Genomic DNA, 24,893 nt, shown 5'->3' on the forward strand with positions numbered 1-24,893 from the left:
GAGCAGATGATAATGAATGTACTATTTTAACATGTACAAGACGTTAGTACAGGTTTATACTGTCTAGAGCACAGTAAAAGCCACACAAGCTGCTTAAACACAGATAAAGCAAAAAGGGGCCTCAAGCACAACACAGTCAAACATATGGTAGATAGCAACAACTGATTGACTGTTCCAAATTAACAACTGTGTGATAATTGTTTTATAGAACCTGACATCTCTTCAGGACTTTTGCTCCATGATGCACATGGAAGCTTTATTTTAGAGTTCATAGACTTGAGAAAACAGTATTGCAAAATTGTTAAAAAAAAATAAATATTTACTGTAAAAGACTGCTTATCTTGTAATTCCTCCTCTTGACATGGATCCACGTACAGAGGTTTAACTACACCTGACAACCAATAAAGACATACTTAAACTGAAAGCAAACTAATAAAGTTAGAAATTAAACAATTCTGTAAATGTAAACTGATGGATGAGGAGTACCAAAGTCCCCAACTGACCTTGTTAAAATTGTGCAATATTGTAATAGCACAGTTTTATCTTTACTACTATAAATCATTTCTATACAAGGACATAATCTTTCAATTCAATTCACAACATTGGCACAGTATCAGGAGTGTACAGCCAAAGACTTCTCAATTTATTCTTTCACTTCCCTTTGTTTTGTGTGTCATACTATGTAATTTTGTAGTAGCACACACTAAATGAAACAGCGGTGTACTCTTACCAACCAAAATGATATAAAAATGTCCATCCCTACCTGGTAGTTTTAATGCAATTCCTTCAACAGAAGAACAACAAGGACACATTTTTATTTATATATTTTTTTAAAAACTGTAATTTTACAAAGTAACAGCTTCACGTTACAGAACAAACCTGAAAAAGACTAAAGAGTCAAGGTCTATAGCTGAGTGATAAGAGCTTCTAAATTAAAACAGGTAACGAGATGCAGAGAAGAGGATTATTGGTATTGACTGAGGGACAGCTTGGCCTCCAAAGGACAACATAACACTAAATCATGCCTCAAAAGATCGATGCTGTCCCATCATTATTCTCTTTCAAAAGCATCAGTTGTCTTCTGACTGATGATACTCTTCTGTAAGGATAACATGGCATTCTATTGAAAGGATGGCGCAAAAAAAAAAAAAAAATGTGAGTGTGTACAGGAGAATGGGGTGTTTCCTGCTTGCTTTATCTGTCTGGTCGTAACATGCCAGGCCTGGCTTGTACCATCATAGGTCGAGCTGGAGGTCTCATCATAGGGGGCCCAGGCATCATTGCCATGGGACCTCCCATTGGAGGTCTCATCCCTGGTGCTGCAGTGGAAAGAAAGAAAAAAATTAAATATGAAGCTTTTCCATCTGGTCAATAATCATTTTACAAACAACAGTTGAAGATAAATGAAAGCTGAAATGAGACCAGCTAGTGAAAGTTAAGTACCTTTATTGCTGGGTGTATCTGGTTCAAACTACTTGCAAAAAGACAATTCCTTTTGTTTCTGTCCAAATATATTTCACCCGAAGAGACACCAGTTCCTAATTCAGAGGTCTTTCCACTAGGCTGCGCTAATAAATGGGCTTAGTGCATCCTAATGCAGGACTTTCCCGTGTGCCACTCCCATTTCTAGCGTGGCTGTAAATCTGGTCTTTTTCTGGCTGTGCGCTAATGTTAACATTAGTGCATAGCCACTGAAAAACATTCATGCCGGAGCCCTTACCACCTCCTATTTAGGAGGCACTGTGTTCCCACATTAAGTCACTTGAATGTGTGCTAGCTGAATAGCTCATTCTTACACTCTCCCCAAAATAAATACCATGCAGTTAGCACGTACAAATGACAAAGTTAATGCAAAATGCTTTAAACAAGTCTTGCATTTGGCCATTTTCCCCCATGTTAACCACGCATTATAGCTTAATGTGATTTAGTAAAAAAAAAAAAAAGTCTCTTCATTCTTCCCCACACCTCCCAGCAAAAGCTGTGTCATGTGATGCCTCTATCAGTTCAGTCAACAGGAAGTTCTGAGATAAATACCCTCCTACTCCCCTCTCAACAAAGCAACCCCCTCCCCCTCTCTTTTTGGACATCACCCACAATGCTCTCCTCAGGTGTGAATTAACCTATCATAGGCTACTACTGCAAAGCACAGAGTCTGCAGACTTTATGCTGAACTACAGGTTGCTAAATTGTTGAAGATTTACTACAGGAAAATCAGAAACCCTGAGAACACTGCATTATGTATGGATATCCTCCTCCTCTTCCTATTCTCAGACCCTATTTCTATCTCCTTGTTTCAAAATATCCTCCAGAAAGTCAAACCTGGCATCTAGGGAGAATTACAACATACAATGGCACTCAAGGATCTAAAGCAACAGCACAAACTGATCTGGCTTACAAAATCTTCACAGTAAATAATTCACTGGCTATAGCTATACATCTAGTCTAAGAACAAGATTAATTTGCATAGGTTGGGGTCCTACGAGAATCAGACTCACTTGCAGCTTTTAAGAATAAGCTGTATAAACATTGATATAAAAAATGCTATCACACACATATGAAGTCAGCTGAAGGCACCACCCTGTGTTGTCCCCATTAGGCAACCTGGAGGTGACCTCAGCTTAATATGGTGACAACTTAAACAAAGGAAGAACACCAACATGCGGACAACCACTACAGAATGCAAAGAAGGGTCCAAACAAACTCAACTCAACAAAGAAATTACAACCAATAAAAGTCCACACAACACCAGATGCAGAAGACCCATTCCAAACAATCCAAGTGGGCTATATCAACGCCAGATCCGCAGTAAACAAAACAGCAATACTAACAGACTGGATCGTGGCAGAAGACCTTGACCTAGCTCTTCATCAATGAAACCTGGATCCACGAACAAAAGGACCCCATAATCCTAGACCTGTGTCCTCCAGGATACAAGATCATGTACTGGACCAGAAAGGAAAAGAGAGGCACAGGCATAGCACAAATCTATCGATGCCACTTTACCACCGAAACCACTGCCGAGTCCATGACACCCCAACTTGAAATTGCCTCAATCAGAATCCACAACAAAACCCTATGCGATCATTTGAATTGTGTCTTGTTTTACAGACCTCCAGGTAATTGGAACGAAGGCCAGACTAACTTCATGGACTTCATTTCAAACATATATGTAACCAACTCCAATGTACTAGTATTAGGAGACATCAACCTTCACTTAGAAGACCCAAACTCAATCAACGCACGAGAATGTAAGGAATTCCTCCACCTATGGGATCTCAAATGGCCACAAATGCAAGCAACCCACGTCAAAGGGCACACACCATCTTATGTCACACAAACTTTCAACAGATCAGAACCTAATAATAACAGATATTAAATGGACATTAACACCCTGGACTGATCACTACAAATTAAATTTTATCCCTACACTGGCGGAAGAAGGGATTACACCAAACACAAGAACATACATCCTACAGCACAAGAGGTCAAGCAGACACGAAAACATTCTGGCAACAGATATACAACAATGAATGGACAGCACAAACAGACTCCATATATTACCTCGTGGAATGGGATAAAAGATGCAAATGCATACTAGATGAAATAGCACCCTTACGAACAAGAACTTCACATAAGCATAACTTGATACCATGGTTCAATGATGAACTGAAAAAGCTAAAAACACAATCCAGGAAACTCGAACGAGCATGGAGAAAAACAAAAGACGAACACACACTCAACACATGGAAACAATCACAAAGAAAATACAAATACACAGTAATACAGATCAAAAGATCATACTATAAAACTAAAATAGGGACAGATTACAAAGACATTATACCATCTCGTGAACAAACTCCTAGACACCAACTTGGTCACTACATTGAATACAGACATCCCATCTGCAGACAAACTTGCTAAGTATTTCAATGAAAAAACTGCAAACCTACGCAACACGCCACCTCAGGACAACACTGACATCGAAATCTTCCTTAATGAGTTGGACCCAACCACTGGAGAATACCCGGCTGACCGAACCTGGTTAAAATTTGCCCTCCTTACCGTCGATGCAGCTGCACAGGCGATCAGCACGTTCTCCAACACTCACTGTAAACTAGATACCTGTCCCAACTACCTAATGAAATCTGCCCCTGACCACTTCATAGCAGACCTCACATCCCACCTAAACTATATGCTTCAGCAAGGTCTCTTCCCTAAGGAAAATGGCAATATCCTACTCACTCCGATTCCAAAAGACACAAAAAAAAAAAACCAAATTAAATCACTAACTACTGTCCAGTAGCATCCATTCAGTTGTCAAACTGATGGAAAGCATGGTAGCCAAACAACTTACAGATTATATAAACAAATTCTCAACATTACACGAATCACAGTCAGGTTTTCACCCCCTCCACAGTACAGAAACAGTACTACTCAATCTCCTAGCCAAATTCAAGCAGGAAACAGCAATAGGCAAAACATCCTCCTCCTCCTCCAATTCGACATGGTAAACCATAATATATTAATAAGATTACTAGATAAGTTCGTCATTGGTGGAAACATACTTAGCTGGATCAAGGGTTTCCTAACCACAAGAACATATCAAGTAAAATCAAACTCAAACATATCATCACCGTGGAAAGCAGACTGCGGAGTACCACAAGGATCACCGCTATCACCGATCCTCTTCAACCTAACGATGACCCCACTAGCCAAGTCCTTATCCAACCAAGGCCTTAACCCTTTCATCTATACAGACTATGTCACAATATTCATTCCTTACAAATCTAAGCTGACAGAAATCACCAACGAAATCAAGATCAGCTTGAACATCATGGACTCTTGGGCAAATTCATTTCAACTAAAACTAAACAAAGAAAAAACACACTGTCTCATCCTCTCATCCCTACACAGCGCGGATAACCCCACAATTATCAACACCCCAGATTACACCCTCCCTATCTCAGACAGCCTAAAAATCCTCGGCATTACAATGGACCACAACTTAACACTAGAGAGCCAAGTGACATCCACAACAAAGAAAATGTTCCACTCAATGTGGAAACTCAAACGCGTGAAACAATTCTTCCCGATGGGAACATTTCGCAACCTGATACAATCAATGGTACTAAGCCATGTAGACTACTGCAATGGAATTTATGCGGGATGCAAAGAACAAACCTTAAAGAAACTTCAGACCGCTCAAAACACGGCAGTTAGGCTTATCTTTGGAAAAACGCGATTTGAAAGTGCAAAACCCCTTCGTGAAAAACTACACTGGCTCCCAATCAAAGAACGCATTGCTTGCAAAATCTGCACTCTGGTTCACAAAATTATCTACGGTGAAGCTCTGGGATACATGACAGACTTGATCGACCTACGAACTAGAAACCCATCCGAATCAACACGAACGTACCTAAATCTGCACTACCCAAGCTGCAAAGGACTCAAATACAAATCAACTTACACGACCAGTTTTTCCTACATAAGAACACAACTGTGGAACGCATTATCAAAAGCCTTGAAAACTACGAACGACCACCTAAACTTCCGGAAAACACTAAAAACTAACTAATCTGATTAGCAGCTAATGCATGGTAATGACCACACTATTCTCTCCTGTATTGCTCTGAAAGCTTCAGGATATAGAACTGCAGGGCACAGCAGGAAGAAAGGCTGGTATCTCCTATGTCACTGTTCCCACCCTCCCCTCAAATCTATTTGGCTGGTTAAGGAATGTCTGACCAACAACCTAACAGGGGGAGAATGAAACATCAGTGTAGGCCTGATTAAACTTCCTGCTTTTGGTCAGCCACAGATATGGAAAGAAGCACTCAGAAAAACACTGGGAAAGGAAGAGCGAGCTGGCAGAGAAGCAAGGGAAGAAAAGGAAGAGCTCAGAGGGGCACAGAACCAATAAGGAACATGGAAGCAGGTTTAGAGAGCTGCAAAAGAGGGTATTGCTTGTGAGGGCCCAGAAATGGAACTGAAAGAAGGCATCCCTCTAGTGTTGCCAGATGATTTCAGATTTACAAGACAATTGATTCAGTCCTAAGTTTACTTCACTGAATGTAAGAACCTGTAGCCCTGCTTTTTCTTAGGGAATGTAACTAAGCAATCAGAATTAAGTTACCGTATACAATGGCATAACCCTAGGATTGGACCAACTCTGTTGCATGCATCCGGAGCAAACTGGCCACCCTGATTGGGACAGTGAGGAGGTGGGCTGATGTGGAAACAGGCAGAGTAAAGCGCTCTCATAAAAGATAGGATTTACAATGGAAGGAGAAGGCAGGAGGAAGTGAGAGACAGTATGAAGCTGTGGAGAGCCTGCACATAGCCATGGAGGAAATAAATAAAATGTTAAGCGAATGGATGATAGGGAGATTGTGGAGGCATGAAGTTGTCATGAACTAAAAATCTCAGTCTTAGAAACTGCTTTCTCCTGGCAGCTCCAATATTGATGGGGAATGGAGAGTAACACCGTTACCCTTTGGCTTCCCTCCTGCTCAACAGCGGAATCCTTGCTCCCCCTTCTGGCTGTTTGTGAAGCTCCATAGTCACCTTCCAAGCAAGCAGGAAGGCCAGAACACAATGGCATAATAGGAGTTCATGCTTCTATGTCCAGGGCTTCTAGAACATGTTTTATTCACCATGCGATTTCTAAGGTTTCCAGCTGTGCTTCCAGGGCACGGGGCAAGAATGTGGCAAAAAACATCTTATATAGGTTCTGTAGACATGGGGCATCTGCGAGTAGCAGAAATGCAGACGAAAGACCAGTTCCGGAAAAAAAGGAATGAGCTTGGTGCCAGGAATAATAAAGCAGCAAAATGAACCAAGCTTGTGAGAGATGGATAATTATACATTGAGAGATGAGTCGCATGCAAAGAAGAGCGAAGACCGGGGAGCAGTGAAGAGATGGGCGAGGCAAGCCTGCATGGAAAGGGGATATACTAGGGAGGGGTGCGTTGGAAGATGCTGAGTAGGGGAGTGAAACAAAAGGCTGGGTCAAGGGGAAATGAACAGAAGAGCAGGCTAAGAGGAATGGAGTGCAGAAGGCAGAAAGCTGTTACACCTCTTAACTCCAAATATAAGAAGTCACAGGAAAAAAGGAATTAAAAAAATGCAGAGAGACTAACAAGGGGGAAAAGGATAAAAAGAAAGAAGCAAGATGAAATTAGGGTGGCAGGGGTGGGGGAGGGAAGTACAGTATGGATGAGTTAAACGGGAGCGTATGATGTAGACTGCAGAGGGCAAGGGGAAAGGAGAGACTGGCAGAACCGAGTACTTCCTTAGCTTTTGATATGGCCATGAGTCATCTCCATGTCCATATTACTTGCACTGCTCTTGACTTTTAGAAATCAATTGGTCATTCAAATTCAAAACTGGCCATTCTTTTTCTGTTTTGCTTGTTTGGGGGGAGGGGGGAAGAATTTGTATCGACTTCATGGGTTCAGCACCCCCCAATAATTTTCAAAAGTTGGCTCATATGGTAATGACCTCTGTGTTAAACTGCCAATGCAGCAGATAATGCAAAATAAGACCAAGATTATAATAATGCATCTGTATCACTCCATGATGTGACCTCACCTTGAGTACTGCATTCAATTCCGGTCTCCGTATCTCAAAAAAGATATAAGGGAATTAGAAAAGGTTCAATAACGGGGATGGAATGCCTCCCATATGAGGAAAAGCTAATGAGGTTTCGGCTCTTCAGCTTGGAAAAGAGATGGCTGAGGAGGGATACGATTGAAGTCTATAAATTCCTGAGTGGTGTAGAACGGGTAAAAGTGAAATTTTCACTCTTTCAAAAAGTATAAAGACTAAGGGACACTCAACGAAATTACATGGAACTTGTTGTCAGAGGATGTGGTAACAGCGGTTAACGTATCTGGGTTTAAAAAAAAAGGTTTGGACAAGTTCCTGGAGGAAAAGTCCACAGTCTGCTATTTGAGATAGACATGGGGGAAGCCACTGCTTGCCCTGGGCTTGGTAGCATGGAATGCTGCTGCTATTTGGGTTTCTGTCAGGTTCTTGTGACCAGGATTGGCCACTGCTGGAAGCAGGATACTGGGCTAGATGGACCATTGGTCTGACCCAGTATGGCTACTCTTATATCCTTATGTACACCCTCAGAGGCATAACGTTCTATAGTATGTTATTAGCTCTGCCATTAATGAGTCGTAGCCATCACTGCAGTGTGTTAATTGCATGACTGCAGATATTTTGCATATAAAAGCACCTTAAACTTTGGCAGTTCTCTGAGTCCTCAAGTGGAAGGTTAACAAAGACTGTTATTGTTATGTACCAAATAGTTAAGAAGAATGTAGAACGACACTCTGTGGCTTGGTGCTCTATTTCTCCCTTTTACTGTATGTTTAACCTGTTAATAAAGACTTCATGCAAATAAAAAAAACAAAACTTTGGCAGTTAATGCACATTAGATGCAAAACCTTAAACACATGCTAGTAAATAGGCACCTAAATAAAGTAAATATTGTTTTCATACAATTTCCATTCATGGATTCTGCTTCCACATGTCAATGGGCCAGGCCCTTAGCTTCCGTTCCCTTTACATTTAGGCACCATTGTACTAAAGGCTAGCATTCTCCAGGACAGTTCAACTTACCATGTCCAACAGGCATCATGCCAGGTGGAGGGGGGCCCATCATTGGCATCATAGGAGGACCAGCCATAGGTGGTGCTGGCATCATACCAGGACGAGGAGGACCAGCTAGAAATAAAATAAATACATGGCTGAAGAATAAGGAAAAAGAACCTTACAAAGAATGTTAGTGGTGTAGAGTCTGAAGGAAGGATATTTGCTATGTGTGAGGGAAATAGCTCATGGGTGTTAAAACAAATCTGACAAAAGTACTGCCGCCATATAGAAAAAAAACACAAGGTAACATCTGCATATGCACCTCTGTGAGCATTCCCTTCAACAAAATTAAGGGTCCAATTTACTAAGCTTCCCCATCTTCCACAGACAAAGAATGGATGGCCTAATTGAGGATCAGTTTTTACTACCTACTGGTATACATTTGGCATTACAAAAGTTTTTTAAAAACCCTTTGATTTTTGTAAAAACAAAAATGACAATTGTAGACGCACACTGTGTACGCTATTGGAGGGGGGAGGGATTGGGGACTTAGATCGGGGCAAAGATATACTGTATTCTATTTAATAACTTTAATGTGGTAGCAATTACACCAACTTGAAGCATTACTAGAGATTGTCTTCATTTAGAATCAGAGGGTTGGTGGGGGGAGTAAGGGAGCGGATAGGATGGGGAGGAAAATAAGAAAATTGTGGTGATTAATTGATTATTATGCTCTTATGTTGTTCACTCGGTTTGTGATGTTAGTAAGACTAAATAGAATGAGCATATTGACTGTTTAATTCTGTTGAATCATCATCAATAAAAACGTTGAAACATAAAAACCCTTTGATTTGTCAGACAGTATCAGATAACCATTCAAGCAGAGTGATCATAAAGACTATGATACTGTTTCAGTGGTCATGGGATACTTCGGACCAATGACAAGGTCAACTTTTCATATACACACTTTAGATGTGTCAAGACAAAGCTAAAGACCAAATGCTTTCAGCTGAAATGTGCCTTATCTCTCTGGACAACAATAGATACTAACCCACTTCAAATGTGTTTTAGAAATACTTTAAAAGTATGATACATAGTTTTGTTAAAAAGGATTATTAGTGATTTCTCCATGGCCCAGAGACACTCTTGACACTCTCAGAATCACACAGTACAGTCTGGTGAAATGTACCATACGAGAAGGAAACTTACGCAGATTGGGAGGTGGCGGAATCAGTGCTCCCCCAGGTGGTGGTGCAGGGAAGGGAGATGGTGGGATCTTCCCTTGCTGGAATGCAGCCGCTATATAGTAGAACATTTAAAGAAAGATAAAAAATATGAAGAAATTATTTCAGGACCCTTGGTCTGGCCCATAGTTACATAACTAGCAATTACAAGAATTTTGCTGCATTTTGTGGCACAGTGAAAGAGAGCTTTGGCTCCATGGAGGATACCCACTCTTTTGCCTTTTCAGAGGTTGCTCATTATGTCAGAAGACTTCTTGCAGTCCTCCCCACTCACCAGAGGAAGAGAATAACTTAACAGCTGAAAAACATTTATAAATACTCCCATCAAGGTGATAACTGGTAACTGCATCAAGTCAGAGAAGGGACAGAACTTTAGATTGTAAGCTCTCTTGAGCAGGGACTGTCCTTCCCCATGTTTAAACTTGTACAGCGCTGCGTAACCCTGGCAGCGCTATAGAAATGCTAAGTAGCAGTAGTAGTAAATACCTGGGAATGGTCTATATTCCATGTGGCACACAATATTTATTTATTATGACATTTGTATCTCGCATTATCCCAAACAGAATTCAGGTTCAATGTGGTTTACAATCCAATTATAAGCAGATACTATCTCTGTCCCTATAGGGCTCACAATCTTGGTTTTTGTACCTGAGGCCATGGAGGGTTAAATGACTTGCCCAGGGTAGGAGCTGTAGTGGGAATCAAACCCAGGATGCTGGGATTGAAGGCCGCTGCACTAACAATTAGGCCACTCCTCCATTTATAGTGGATATAGCGAGACAGAAGGGATACAGATTCTTAGAGAACCTTTGTAACGTAATGTCTGATTTTTTTTTTTCAAATGTTTCGGACTCTGGTAAGGGGGAGGTATGCCCTGTAATACGAAACTGCCTTTTAACAATTACATTTTTATTTTTGGACCAAAAAAAAAAAAAAAAGAGGTATTCCATGTAAATAGGTGCCACACATTTTATGAAATGAACCACACTACAGCTTTGGCATCTTCCAATCTATTCCTTACACATAGTAGTTCCTGTCACCCACACTCCCCTCTGGTCATTCTACAGAACATAGTAACATACATAGTAGATGACGGCAGAAAAAAGACCTGCACGGTCCATCCAGTCTGCCCAACAAGACAAACATATGTGTATACCTTACCTTGATTTGTACCTGCCTTATTCAGGGCACAGACCATACAAGTCTGCCCAGCAGTATTTCCCGCCTCCCATCACTGGCTCTGGCACAGACCGTATAAGTCTGCCCTCCACTATCCTCGCCTCCCAACCACCCACCCCTCTTCCCCCCACCTGCTCCGCCACCCAATTTCAGCTAAGCTTCTGAGGATCCATTCCTTCTGCACAGGATTCCTTTATGCATATCCCACGCATGTTTGAATTCCGTTACTGTTTTCATCTCCACCACCAGTGGTTGTGTGCTTACAAGTCTTTTTGCCCTTCTGCTAGAATCACATAACAAGTCAACCTTCATCCCAGCTCATACAGTTTGGTTAAGTTTATCTTATTTTATTTACCACCTTTTTTGAAGGAGTTCACTCAAGGTGGTATACAGCAAGAATATGTCAAACATAAGCAATAGACAATTACAGCAGAAAAAATATTCAAACAACAATACAAAGTATGGCATAGTATGCTACACAACAATGACAACACAATAAATAATAAAAGATTTTCATAGACAGCATGGGATATAAGCAAAGATGGAACATATAGATAGATAAGACAGAGTAACAGGAGTAACAAAATAAGGGACTAGTTAAAGAGAGTTACAAATGAGGTCAGAAAGGTGCTTGAACATTATGTTGGGTAGGGTAGGAGTGGATAAACGTGTCCTGTGTCATATGTGCAGCTGGTGTCAATTAATTTTCTGTAAAAGGCCTGGTTGAAGAGCCAAGCTTTCACCTGCCTCCTGAAGTAGAGATAGTCTTGTGTTAAGCGAAGCCTTTCAGGGAGTGCATTCCAGAGCATTTGATGTGGGGCAGTCAGCTAATGTCATTAATTCTGATTCTTATAACTGCATGACACTACTAACTGAAGACTTATATCCTGAGCTTCCCATACTGCACACAACAGCAGAGAGTATGGAAACAGAACTGAAGAGAAGTATAGAAAATCTCAGTGCCTTTCGCCTGCAGAGGTAGTGGCACTGCAACAAGCTCTCCATATGGCACTGTTTGAAGACATTTCACATTCTACTGCTTTGGTCATATGACATTACCACCTTTGACCAAACTGTATAGCAGTTTGTTCTTTAATTTTCAAAACAACTAGATTCTACAACCATACTCTACTGGAGGTGGTGAGAGCGTGAGGGTAAGGGTCATATATTTGATATACCACCTTTCTGTAGTACAAAGTGGTTTATATGGTATATACAGGTAGGACAAGATTCTATCACCTTCAAGGCCCTTCACCCTACTATCCTACACGTGAGCTTCATTCGGCTTTTGAATCTCATCTTTCAGTGCCATCTGTTCATTGTGCCTGTTTGAACTCCATACATGTTTCTGCATTTTTTTGCTTGGCCCCTTTCCTCTGGAACTCTTTGCCTCCTGCCCTAAAGGCTGAACTTTCATGCCCCCGCGTCCTCTGCATCCTTAAAGTCCATCTATCTGTCCAGGCTTTTCCATAAGTCCTCAATGTTAGGATTATTTTTAGGTGGCAGGTACTGGCTAGCATGCACAGTTGTCTCTGTATTCCCCTGCCCCTTCTTCATCTATTCCCTTTCTTACTGCCTTATTTTGTTTTTAATTCTTCTTTCCTATTGAAATTGGCGCTCCTTTCCCTATTTGTCTTATTTTATTATTGTACACTGCTTTGATTTGTTGTGAAAGGCGGTATATCACGTTCCGAATAAACATCTAAGGTTTTGAACCTGGGGAAATAGAGAGGTTTAGTGACTTGCCCAGGGTCACAAGGAGCCACAGTGGGAATTCAACCCAGTTCCCCTGGTTCTCAGCTCACTACACTAACTATTAGGCTACTCCTCCATCAGACTTCAAGAATGTCTGGAATATGCAGAACTATGGAGAAGACAAACCAGAATCAGAGAAGGGAAAACAGGCAAATTTAGATGGATCTTTATGTGCAGTTATAGTCTGTGTTTCTATTTGGTTACGCAGAAAGGAAGTAGAAACATTAGTAACAATTAAATTTGGCCCTGAATCATACTATAAACAGAAAATATGTGCTTAGATTTAGTATTAGGTGCAGCTCCAATGGCAAGGGAGGGAGAGGCGATCAATATTTTTTTTTTGTTTGCTCACTCTATAGAACCAAATGACAATTTTACTACATTATATTTTATTTTTATTACATTTGTACCCCGCGCTTTCCCACTCATGGCAGGCTCAATGCGGCTTACATGGGGCAATGGAGGGTTAAGTGACTTGCCCAGAGTCACAAGGAGCTGCCTGTGCCTGAAGTGGGAATCAAACTCAGTTCCTCAGGACCAAAGTCCACCACCCTAACCACTAGGCCACCACATCATTTTCAGATCTTAGCTTTTACATCTATCGCATATGGTTTACTTCAATTCAACCATAAGAAATGCAGCAGAACTGGAAGTTCTAAACAATTCATAGTGCTGAGCATACAACCACACACTTGGTTCACAAATACTTGCTACCCAGACATTATTGCTTAAAATGTTTTCCTGCAAATTCTTCTATCAGAAAGAGTTTTTAGGGGATGGGGCGATTCTTACTTGTTTTATCAATGAGACTCTGAGCCTGCTCCTCCATCCATTTCTGGTAGTAATCCTTCACATTCTCTTTGTGCTTCCTTCCACTGCAATGAGTCTTTCTTACAGAGGGCTAGAACAAAGCACACAGTCAGGAACACAGTCAGAGCGTACAATATGTCAATGACACAATAGTAGGTAGCTGTAGGTTATTCTTCACATAGCTCAGCATTACAACTTCAGCATGACATAAGAGTTTAAATTCTCCCTGACCATCAACCAGGGGTCCATCCAGAATTAGTCCAAGGTTTTCTGCACAGAGCTCATAGAAGTGTCCTCCCCTTCTTCTCTTAATCTCAGTCTGTACAACAGATCTGTTCATCTACATTATAACAATGCGCCTAATCTTTTGCAGTTAGTTTCTTCAACTGAGATTTGTTTTATGCACATCTCAACAGGAATGAACCACACAAAGAGTATGCCAGCTACAATCTCAACCTCACCAATTCATCTCATGAATAAAAATTCTTCAACATAGACTCCAGTTGTGTACGGACCTAAATATATGTGCAACTGAACCTCCACAATGACAGAACTGATAACATTTCTTTAAGTTGGATACCCTAGCTACATCTTTACATCTCTCAATTACTTTTACCACTTCTCACTCCCTACCTTCTAATGTATCTCACTCACTTTTCATCACACATCACATTTATTTGCATCCTACACAGCAATGGTACAAGTTGCACCTGATCTACCATTCCTCATCTCCTTCAGTACCATTTTCAGGTCAAACCTTTCCAATATCAGAAGGCTGTCATTTTTCTTACATTAAAATGCCATGATATGCCAAAGTGGATTTCAACTACACAATAAACACAAATACTGCAGCAATCTGAAACCTCACCAAGTTAGTTTCTTGTGTCATTTCTCAACAAGTACAAAACAAAGAGCATACACACAAACTGTAGTTTCGACCAGAGGCGGTGGAAAATCTTTGGGTTGTATGGCACTTCCAACTACTGAAGACCCATATTTAACAAGGCATACAACAAGGATCAACAAATATGAACTCCTGTACACATATCCAGAACTGCCTTTACAATATTTGCTTGCCAAACTACTACCATGTTTTCTCATTACCATGCTACCCAAGATCCTTCTGTTATTACTAAATGTATATCTTCCTATATATTTTCGTTTATATTTCTTACATATTTCTTAAATATTTGCTTGCTAAACTACTATCATGTTTTATCATTATCATGTTACCCAAGATCCTTGTTATTACTAAATGTATACTTTCTCATATATTTCCACTATTCATGATGTATTGTAAGCCACATTGAGCCTGCAAAGAGGTGGGAAAATGTGGGATACAAATGCAACAAATAAAATAAAAAATCTCCAGTCCTGTCCCCAAGCTCACTAGCTGCTGATAATGTTGGGCAAAATTGGTGGCAGCCACACCCCCTGTGGCCTTCCACTGCCTATGGTTTGGTTAAGTCAAAAAGTGAAGTACAGACCCCTTTAAAGGAATATTTTCTTACCATAATTTTTAAAGGGTGGCACACACAACATATAGGAACATGAACAAAAAGTAACATATTATAACTTTAAATACTGAGAAAGACCTCATTATTGTTTCAACGATTAATACTCTCAAATCAGACTAGTTACTGAAGAGTAATCCATTCTTACCGAATCATGCGTCAGGTACGTATCACAGTAATCACAATAAAACCTATATAGAAAATATAAAAACAAAGTGTAAGATAACCTTGGGTCATGTGCCCCATTTTCCTTCCACGTCCCTCCCACTAAGCAATGATCATTATTTAACCTGAAGAAAGCTTTTTGGATTTCAAATTAACTTACTGCACAACAAGGGTGAAACACTAAGAGAAACTAACACAGCCCTTCGAGCAGGTTACAGGCCGAAGATTTCTGGTTATTACAAGTCGCCCATAGCCGAGCCTCCATGACCAGACCCCACTCCCTCCACATTACTGCCAAGCGGTCTTCTCCCAAGCCATGCTCTCTTTTTTTTTCACTCACTTCGGCATGCTGAAAAATCCACCGCCAGGCGACTCCTTTGACTACCGGCGTCTTCCTGTCGCTACCGGAAATCACATGCACACTCCACACCATGGAGGTTGAATGAACGGGCTCGTCCGGCGTAGCCGTACTTTCCGTCTCTATGGTTAACGTCGGTATTACGGCGAGCGACGAGGGAAAAAACAATAGAGCCGCTCCGTTTATTTTCTATCTGAAATTGTGCTATCTGTTAGAAGTGTCATACCAGACTGTGATTACACAGGAGAAGTTTAAAGGAGAGATTTTTTTTCCTCCTTAAAGTGGTGTGTTTTCAATTAGGCCACTTCTATACACGGAAGTAATGATTAACTATGCGTGTTTCTACATATTGTGTTATTTGCTGGAGATAAATTACAAATAATTACCCTAACTGGCTGCACAGTTTTGCACGTGTAGTTATAGAATACTACCACTTTTGTGTGTAACTTAATGAACTAAGTGGCACTTATGTGGCGATAATGATCAATAGTTGGCCTTAATTAGCACTAATGTGCAGTTATGCACATGATAATGAGTGCTTAACATACAAAACAAGATCTACCACAATATGCATTAAAGTATTTTGCAGATTGCAGTATTGTGGAAATGCCCTCCTAATAAGTCCTTTTAGCATTCATTAATTGCATACTTGGGGAACCTTGTGGGACAGCGCGTTAGATGTCAGGCTCGGGGAATGGTAATAGGTTGAGAATGTGCTTTGGGAATTAGGTCCCAAACTGTTGGTTCAGAAAGCGAGGGTTTTGGCTTGGAAATGTATTCTCCATCACTGGATATCTATGGATCCCCTGGCCTTTTTGGAATGGTGAACAGGGCGGCCCGCCCCCCCCCCCCCCCAATCCTTACCACTGTCACTTCCCTCTCCTGCTCTTAGGCCACCGACGCTGCAGTCCCCGGTCTCACCTGTCCGCCCTTGGCTCCGTCGATACCCCCCTCCATCCGCCACTGTGACTGGGCCCCCTGCATTCAAATCGGCAGCACCTCACCTCCGTGTGAAGGCAGCAGATCGCCTCCCTTTGGACCTTCCCTCACTGTGTCCCGCTCTCGTCACTTCCCGTTTCCGCGAGGGCGGGGCACAGTGAGGGAGGGCCTGAAGGGAGGCAATCTGCTGCCTTCACACGGAGGTGAGGCGCTGCCTTTACCACATTCTGGGTGGACTGTACAACTCTTTATCTGCTATCATCTACTATGTTACTATATATTTAAAGTATTTTGCAGTAATTTGCCTGTTAGCGGGCAATCGTGCACTGTTTATTTTTTTTGTAATTATTTTGTGGAGGGGAATGGCATGGGCAGGGAATGGGCATGAATGCATTATCTAGCTAGCATATGCACATTAGCTCATGCAAACTTGAATAACATGGACAATGTGGGAGCACTTACCCCCGGATTCTATATATCGCACGGAGATTTCTGTGTGAAAATCAAAGTGTATTCCATAACAGTGCGCATAACTTAATTAGTTAACAAGCTAATCAGCACTGATAATTGGATATTAACAAGCAATTATCAGCACTAATTGGCATTAAGTTTATGCACACTTCTGGCTAAGCATATTCTACAGTGTATGAAAATTCTGATGAAAAGGGGACATGGCTATGGCGTAGAATAGATGGGTCATGGGCATTCTGGAAAACTACACACAGGGATATAGAATGCACCTGCTCTGTGCCTAACTTAGGCACCGGTATTTACACCAAATTTTACTTGGTGTAAATGGTCACTCCTAGAGTTAGGCACTGTCATGGCAGCTCAGCGTATTCTTTATACCATGCAGAAATTTAGGCTTATTCTATAAAATACGTCTAAATTAAGGCATACTTTATAGAATGTGTTTAGGCAAATTTAATTTTGGTGTTAAATTTTTAGGCATGATATATAGAATCTAGTCCTTAGCACCTCCAAAATAAGAGGCAGTAAGTGCTTCTATGTTATTTTTTTGCTGGTAACCGTATGCTAATGTTAACATTAGCACATAACCTTTAAAAGAAAAATCTGTAAAAATAGGCCATGGTACATCTGGGCTTAGTGCGCAGGAAAGTTCCACATTAGCATGCATCTGGAGTTGGGCAGCCTGAATGTAGAGGGGTAAGTTCGGTACGCCCACACCACCCTTCAGTTTAAGTTGATACAGAATGGCTGCCCGCACCCTTGGGGGCTTCTTTTTCCAAATATATGCAAAGGTTTTCCATTTTAATGCGACAAAGAACTGTCGAGGGATAGGCAGGTGCAGTGCCTTAAATAAGTACAGCAGTTTAGGCAATAATATAATTTTCACCGCCTAGCCATGACAGCTCAAGTCCTTCCCATTGATCTATGTCAGCAAACAATTCTCGCAGCTTGAGAGGGAAGATAGCCTTCCAATGTAGGTGTGATATTGACCCCCAAGTAACAGATAGACTGAGTGGTCCGGTCCAATGGAAAGGAAAGCGAGCTTGCAAGGCAGTTGTTAATGTGGGTGCTACATGAAGGCCCAGGCGTTGGGATTTGTTCATAATGACCCAAAAGTCTGAAACTGTACTATACTGATCAAGTTCTGCTATAACTCATGTGAAGATACGTCAGTATTAGTAGAATGTTGTCTGTGAAAAGCATCACTTTGTGAACCTCCCCTTCCATCTGTTTGCCTGCAATATCCCTCCAAGCACGAAGTATCTGAGCTAAGGGTGAAAAGCAACGGCGAGAGTGCGCAGCCCTGCCTCATGCCCTAGTAAAGCGAGAAAACCTCTGTGTGTGCATTATTGATAGTGAGATATGCCAAGGGGTTAACATACAGCAAGCGTATCCAAGCCAAAAATTGCCCTGGGGGGGGGGGGGGGCATATATTCCAACACAGAAAACATGAAGAGCCAATGCACCTGATCGAATGCTTTCTCAGCGTCTAATGAAAGCAATAACATGGGTTGCTGGGTTTCAGTCACCACATGGATCAGGTGCAGTGCCCTGCAATTGTAATTGAATGTTTGCCTACCTGCAATAAAACCCGCCTGTCCTCCTACACAAGAAAAGACATCATGCCCTGAAGGCGCATAGCCAAAATTTTAGTAAAACAGTTTTAATCAGATCCCAGCACAGAAATTGGGTGGTAGGAGCTGCATAGTTAAGGATATGTCCCTGGTTTTAAATGAACCAAGATGGCTGCCAAGCACCAGGAATGGGGCAGCTCTGTCTGCATCTTGAGATCATGGAACATCCGAAGCAGCAAAGACACCAGGATTTTACCAAAGGATTTATAGAACTTGTTGGTAAAGCCATCAGGTCCTGGTGTTTTACCATTCAGGAGAGTTCAGATCACCCACTGCACCTCTTCCAGCATGACGGGCTTGAACAAGCTTCTAGCTGAGGAGTGGAGAGCAAAGGCAAACTGGCCTCATCAAGATATTGAGAAATCTCTTCCTCAGTCGGCGCTATATCAAGCTGATAGAGATGCATATAAAAGGTGGAAAATTGCATGAATTTCTGGCGTGGTGTGCTGAGCCACCACTGCCTCATCGCAAACAGTAAGAAAATAATTGCGGGTCGCATACTTTTTCAGTTTAAAGGCTAAGAGACACAAGAAATGCAATAGTATAACATAAAGTTATAAGAACATATTAATACAAACAGTGCAGAAATAGCCATATATTGCTAGTAATTAAGCACATGAAGCAGAAGATTTAAAGTAAGCATCACAGGAATTCCAAATTTGTAATTTTTTGGAAGACATATGTTAAATAGGCTTGGTTCATATTTCTTAAACAGAATAACCCAATTCCACCAAATGTACACGGTAAGATTAGTGTCGTCCTTCCAGTGATTGATAATCACTTTCAAAGCAATGGATAATAATAAGTCAAATACAGTTTTGTCTTCATCTGTAAGATCAGTTGCTAAGGCTGAAGATTTCCATACTAGGTGTTTTAAAGATATTGATTCATGAAGTTTGAAGATTTGCAAAAGTTCTTTCCAGATGTCTGACCAATTTTAAGTAAGATTTGGGCATTCAAAGATGAGATGAGTCAAGGTCCAACTGATGATTTACGGGACCAACATAAATCTGAATAGATCCACAAAGCTTAGCTTTTCTTGGTGTCCATAAGGAGCGATGAAGCAGGAAAAACAAGGATTGGGAGATGGATAAGGATAGCCTGGCCTGTGGGCCTTTTCAGCAAACCAATTTCCAAAGATCAGATAAATTATCTTGAATGTCAAGTTCCCATACTTTATGTGTTTGAAAACTATAGTTTATTTTGGTATATAAGAAGGACTTATAGAATACAGATGTATTATGTGCAACTAAACAGTATTTGGTGATGAAATATTCCATTGTTGTAATTTTACCAATCTTGTTAAAGTTCTATTTGGTGGATTTAAGAGCATGTGACAATTAAGCCCATTGTAAAAACTGAGAATTAGGAAGATGAAAATTTTTCTGTAACTGAGAAAAAGTTTTAAGAGTACCACTGTGAATGAGCTGGCTTGGAGACCAAATACCACAATGCTGCCATTTCAGCCAGTTTATTTTTTAGTTATCAGAACATCAGCATTATTCCAAAGTATTACATCAAACGATTCCAGCAGATGCCCAGGAATAGTGCTACGAAGTTTGTTGAAATAGGAGATTGTGGCTGAAATGACAGGGGATAGAAGATCCCAATATTTAGCTTTACTATTGGTATTGGACAAGACATAGAGAGGTAAAGGTGTATAAAGTTCCTTTTCTAACAAAATCCATGTAGAGTTGAGAGCGGAAGAATTCAAATTATACCAATGATAACCTTTATTTAAGATAAAGGCAGAGTGATAGTGTGTGAAATCTAGGAAATTAACACACCTCCAAGAGTTTTAGGTAATAGAATTCTTTTTTTTATTTTTTATTTTATTTATTTATTAAGTTTTACATATTTACAAGCATAATATCTTGCATCAGGAAAAATCGGATTAACAGAAAAAGAATATTTTTAAAGGAAAAATATAATTATTAAAGCATTATTTCTTCCAGTCCGATTTAAGTCCACAATGGGGAGTTCAAAAATTATACAAACATTGTTGAAGTAAGAAAGTTAAGGAAATATTACAGTACAACTTGTAGGCCAGACGAATTCTGGACACTTGAACATTTATATCAAACATTAACGACAGGTGGGATCACCACTCCACCTGTCTTCCTAGATGTTATAAACACCTCCAATTGGGATGGATCAAAAAAGGTAAATTTCTCATTACGGTATGAAATTTGACACTTGCAGGGAAATTTAAGGAAAAAAGTAGCTCCCAGGTTAATCACTTCTTGCTTTTTTTGTAAGAATTTTCTCCGGCGCAGCTGTGAGGTAATAGGATTCTTAATGCAATCCGAGGTGGTTTAGATTTCCAAAGAAACTGTGATAATATTCTGTCTATGTGTTTTAAGAAAGACCGAGATAAGGCAATAGGAAACATACTGAGCATATTATTAATTATAGGAGAAAAGTCATCTTTATTGTCTCTAATCTTCCCCACCAAGTTAAGAATTGAGGAGAACAGCCAGAAATTGATGTCTTAAGACTTGTCTGTATAGTGTGATTGATATTTTTATCTATAGTTTCCTGAATGGTCCTAAATAGGTATATTCCCCAATATTTAATAAACTGAGTTTGTTTTGAAGGGAAAGTTAGAAAATTCCTGCTGTGTGATGTCTTGATGTAAAGGGAGATACTCTGTTTTTCCCAAATGTATTTTATAGCTGGAGATTTTTTGAAAAAAAAAATCAATAGTTAAAAAAAACATGTGGGATTGAGGAGGTAGAAATATGAAATGGAAGATCATCAGCATATAACGGACGTTTAACTTCAAAATCACGAATTCTCAGACCATTACTTCGCATGTTTTATCGAATGGATATAGCTAAAGGTTCAATGGTTACATAAAAGAGGCGAGAGAGGGCATTCCTGTCTTGGGCCACAATAAACGGAAAAGGATGAAGAGACAGCTAAACGAATCTATAAAATAGTGGTTAGGGTGGTAGACTTTGGTCCTGGGGAACTGAGTTTGATTCCCACTTCAGGCACAGGCAGCTCCTTGTGACTCTGTGCAAGTCACTTAACCCTCCATTGCCCCATGTAAGCCACATTGAGCCTGAAAGCGCGGAGTACAAATGTAACAAAAATAAAATAGATACTATTGGAGATTCTACATGGAATGTTGCTACTATTGGAGATCTACATGGAATGTTGCTACTTCACTAGCAACATTCCATGTAGAAGGCTGCGCAGGCTTCTGTTTCTGTGAGTCTGACGTCCTGCGTCAGACTCACAGAAGCAGAAGCCTGCACGGCCACATTGGTGATCTGCAAGGGCTGACTTCTCCATGGAATGTTGCTAGTGGAATAGCAACATTCCATGTAGAATCTCAAAGTTGCAACTGTGGAGGAGTGGCCTAGTGGTTAGGGTGCTGGACTTTGGTCCTGAGGAACTGAGTTCGATTCCCACTTCAGGCACAAGCAGCTCCTTGTGTGACTCTGGGCAAGTCACTTAACCTCCATTGCCGCATTGAGCCTGCCATGAGTAGGAAAGCACGGGGTACAAATGTAAAATAAAAGTGAGCACAGTCCTTCAACCCATCACATCATCAAAGGTCCATTAAGAACCAACAGCCTGCGATTCCCAGACCCTTGGCATAACTCCTTTTTGTCGCACAACTTGGAAGCTTTAATTCTTAGGCCATGTTTAATTAACTCCTTCCCCTAGGATTAGACAGAAATAAGGTATTTATTTTTTAAAACATCATCGCCACTGTGACGTCTCACTGTTGACCTGTGTCATGGTGGGAAGGGGTACGGCGTGTGCGTGCGTCCGTACGTAGCCTACGCGAGTGACGTGAAGGACGTGCCGAGGCTGGGCATGCCCGGTACAACGCGGCTGAGTCGCCCGATAATGCGGTGAGGCAGGGGGAGGCCTCGGGCCTACATCCGAGCACAGACCGGGGCTTGGAGTGGTGGTGGCGGCGGTGGGAGGCGGGGTGGGGGGGAAGCGGCGGCATGGAGGGCATGGACGTGGACCTGGACCCCGAGCTGATGCAGAAGTTCAGCTGTATGGGTACCACGGACAAGGACGTGCTCATCTCCGAGTTCCAGCGCCTGCTCGGCTTCCAGCTCAACCCGGCGGGCTGCGCCTTCTTCCTGGACATGACCAACTGGTAAGCGTGGCGAGCTTCAAAACCCGGCCGTAGGAGTCGTTGAGGCGAAAGCAAGAGAGAGAGAGAGACAGACCCATGTGTATCCAAGAGAGGGAATGCTGGGGGGTGGGCAAAAGAGAGCACAAGAAGAAAGAAAAAGTAGAAACAAGACTGAGGGGATGTAGAGCTTAAAGTGGGAGATGGTGAGGTTAATGATCGGATAGAACTAGAACCGAGGAGCGAAGAGGATGTTTTGAGGGATGTGTGGGCAGGGTTAGGACTAGAGAGGGAGGGACTAGAATGGTGGGGAAGGAAATAAATGAGAGGGGTGGGATTTGAGTGGGGGAGGAAGAGAGGGGAGCTAGTTCTTCTTGCGCCGAGCATCCCCAGTGTGGAGCAAAGTTTTCAGTTGTGTCCAGGGAGGAGTATTTTGCATTGGTCTTGGTACCCACAATCGTTTGTTAGTATCTATGAATGGGATAGCTAGAGATGTGAGGCTAGAGTGATAGGATGCAGCAGGGGAGAAAATGAGGGAATAAGGAAAGATAAATTAGAACTGGGGATGATGTATAGTGAGAAACGAAAGGGAATGTATTTTCGTATGGGGGGAATAGAGAGGCTACTGCTATGTCTTCATTCAGATTCAGGGACCAGAAGGTAGAACTGGAGTAAGTGTGTGTGTGGGGTCTTTCAAGACAGAAGCTGAGGTTAGGGCCATGAATGTTTGGGAGCGGGAGAGAAGTAGGAGAACTAGTAGAAAGCCCAGGGGAAAGAGTGTAGTGGGTGTGGACCTGGCAAACCGGGTTCAATTCCCACTGCTGCTTGACAGTCGGCAGCAGGTTGAGATCCTAGGGAACCAGGCTCAATTCCCTCTGCAGCTCTGTGTGACCCTGGGCAAATCACTTAGCCCTCCATTGCCCCAGGTACAGATTATGAGCCTGTTAGGGATGGTGCAAAGTACCTATAATTGAAGTTGTAAACCACATAGTCACCTCAGGATCACATGCTGTAGGTATATCAAGCGCTGAAAGTAAATAAAATAAATAGAATTAGAACTAGGGAGTGGGAAGAGTAAAGGACAGGGAGACTAGAGCTAGAGAGGGAAAGATGGGAAGTGGGGTTTGACATATGTTTCCTTGCTCAGAATTGCAGATCACAAAGTTATAACATTTTGTGTGGTCACTCCAATATTTCTAAAGAGAGCGGAGGCACTCTATAGCTGGTGTTGCATTTCTGCGTTCTTGAGACTATAGTAGCGTTAAAATTAGCTACTGTAGTTTTAGAAGGACCAGCCCTGATGCAGTAATGCGAAACATGGCCTGTGTCGGCCAGGGTCCTTGCAGACGTTTTTCAGTGCTATTTGAATATAAGATTTTCATATAATAAGATTGATGTTAAGAATAAAGAGTGGACTGATGAAGATTAAAGTGACTCACAGGGCGATATACTCTGAAGTGAGTCGCTTCTGAGGTCTGGTTATGTTAGTAATTGGAAACATCAGTGCCTGCTAATGTGAAAGTGGATCACAAAGGTATAACACTTTAAAATAAATAGTGAAGGATTAGAATGAGCAGGTAGAAGATAAAGGGAATAAAGCTGTTGCAGGAAGGTAAGAACATTAATATTGGGTCAAATCAATGGTCCATCTAGCCCAGTATCCTGTTTCCAATAGTGGCCAAGCCAGGTCACAATATCTGGCAGAAACCCAAATAGTTGCAACATTCCATGCTACCAATCCCAGGGCAATGGTATGGTGAGGGATATGGCACCTTGGTAGCAATTATTTCCTATATTATTCTGAACAGGACTTTTAAACCCAAAATAGTTGGTCCTGATGGGTAGTTTTAGGGGTGCCACTGGCATAGAAGGGGGGGGGGGGAGGTTGGCTCAAGGATACCCAAAATGGTGAGAATGAATCACAGGTCTTGTGGAAATTAGAGACTTATGAACTTGTAACGTGCAGAGCAAACTATAGGTGTTATGTTTTGAAAACGTTTAAAGATGGGGACAGCAGAAGATTTTATCTTCTTGAGTAGTGTTGCTGAAGTGGAGCTTTTTGAGGGATGACTGGCCTTTAATTTTTGCATAGGAAGAGGAAGTTAAATTTCATTGTAGGTG

The 24,893-nt window shown here is 41.4% G+C and overlaps 2 protein-coding genes across 3 annotated transcripts in view; one reads left to right on the forward strand and one right to left on the reverse strand.

Moving 5' to 3' along the window:
• Window positions 1-796: 796 nt before the first annotated feature.
• SNRPC (small nuclear ribonucleoprotein polypeptide C) lies at window positions 797-15,710 on the reverse strand. Its single transcript, XM_030221836.1, has 6 exons — window positions 15,609-15,710; window positions 15,252-15,294; window positions 13,572-13,680; window positions 9,811-9,900; window positions 8,629-8,733; window positions 797-1,319 (listed from the first exon to the last, which is right to left on the reverse strand). The coding sequence occupies exons 1-6, from the start codon at window positions 15,614-15,616 to the stop codon at window positions 1,195-1,197; spliced, it is 480 nt and encodes a 159-aa protein (XP_030077696.1). The 5' UTR covers window positions 15,617-15,710; the 3' UTR covers window positions 797-1,194.
• A 6,920-nt stretch (window positions 15,711-22,630) lies between these two features.
• The window catches only part of ILRUN (inflammation and lipid regulator with UBA-like and NBR1-like domains), a 74,061-nt gene continuing 71,798 nt past the window's right edge, over window positions 22,631-24,893 (forward strand). For both annotated transcript variants that reach the window (XM_030221988.1, XM_030221989.1), the window contains exon 1: window positions 22,631-22,796. In XM_030221988.1, coding sequence (XP_030077848.1) covers window positions 22,639-22,796 — 158 coding nt within the window. In that variant the 5' untranslated portion in view covers window positions 22,631-22,638. The remainder of the gene's footprint in view (window positions 22,797-24,893) is intronic.

Source organism: Microcaecilia unicolor, chromosome 12 (genome assembly GCF_901765095.1).
Source record: "Microcaecilia unicolor chromosome 12, aMicUni1.1, whole genome shotgun sequence".
Lineage (NCBI taxonomy): Eukaryota > Metazoa > Chordata > Amphibia > Gymnophiona > Siphonopidae > Microcaecilia > Microcaecilia unicolor.

Excerpts from the sequence above, each read along its gene's own strand:
- SNRPC (XM_030221836.1), bottom strand. Across the intron at positions 13,681-15,251 it reads CGTACCTGACGCATGATTCG|CCCTCTGTAAGAAAGACTCA; the intron begins GTAAGAATGGAT and ends GCTTTGTTCTAG. Across the intron at positions 9,901-13,571 it reads GAGTCTCATTGATAAAACAA|CGGCTGCATTCCAGCAAGGG; the intron begins GTAAGAATCGCC and ends TCTACTATATAG.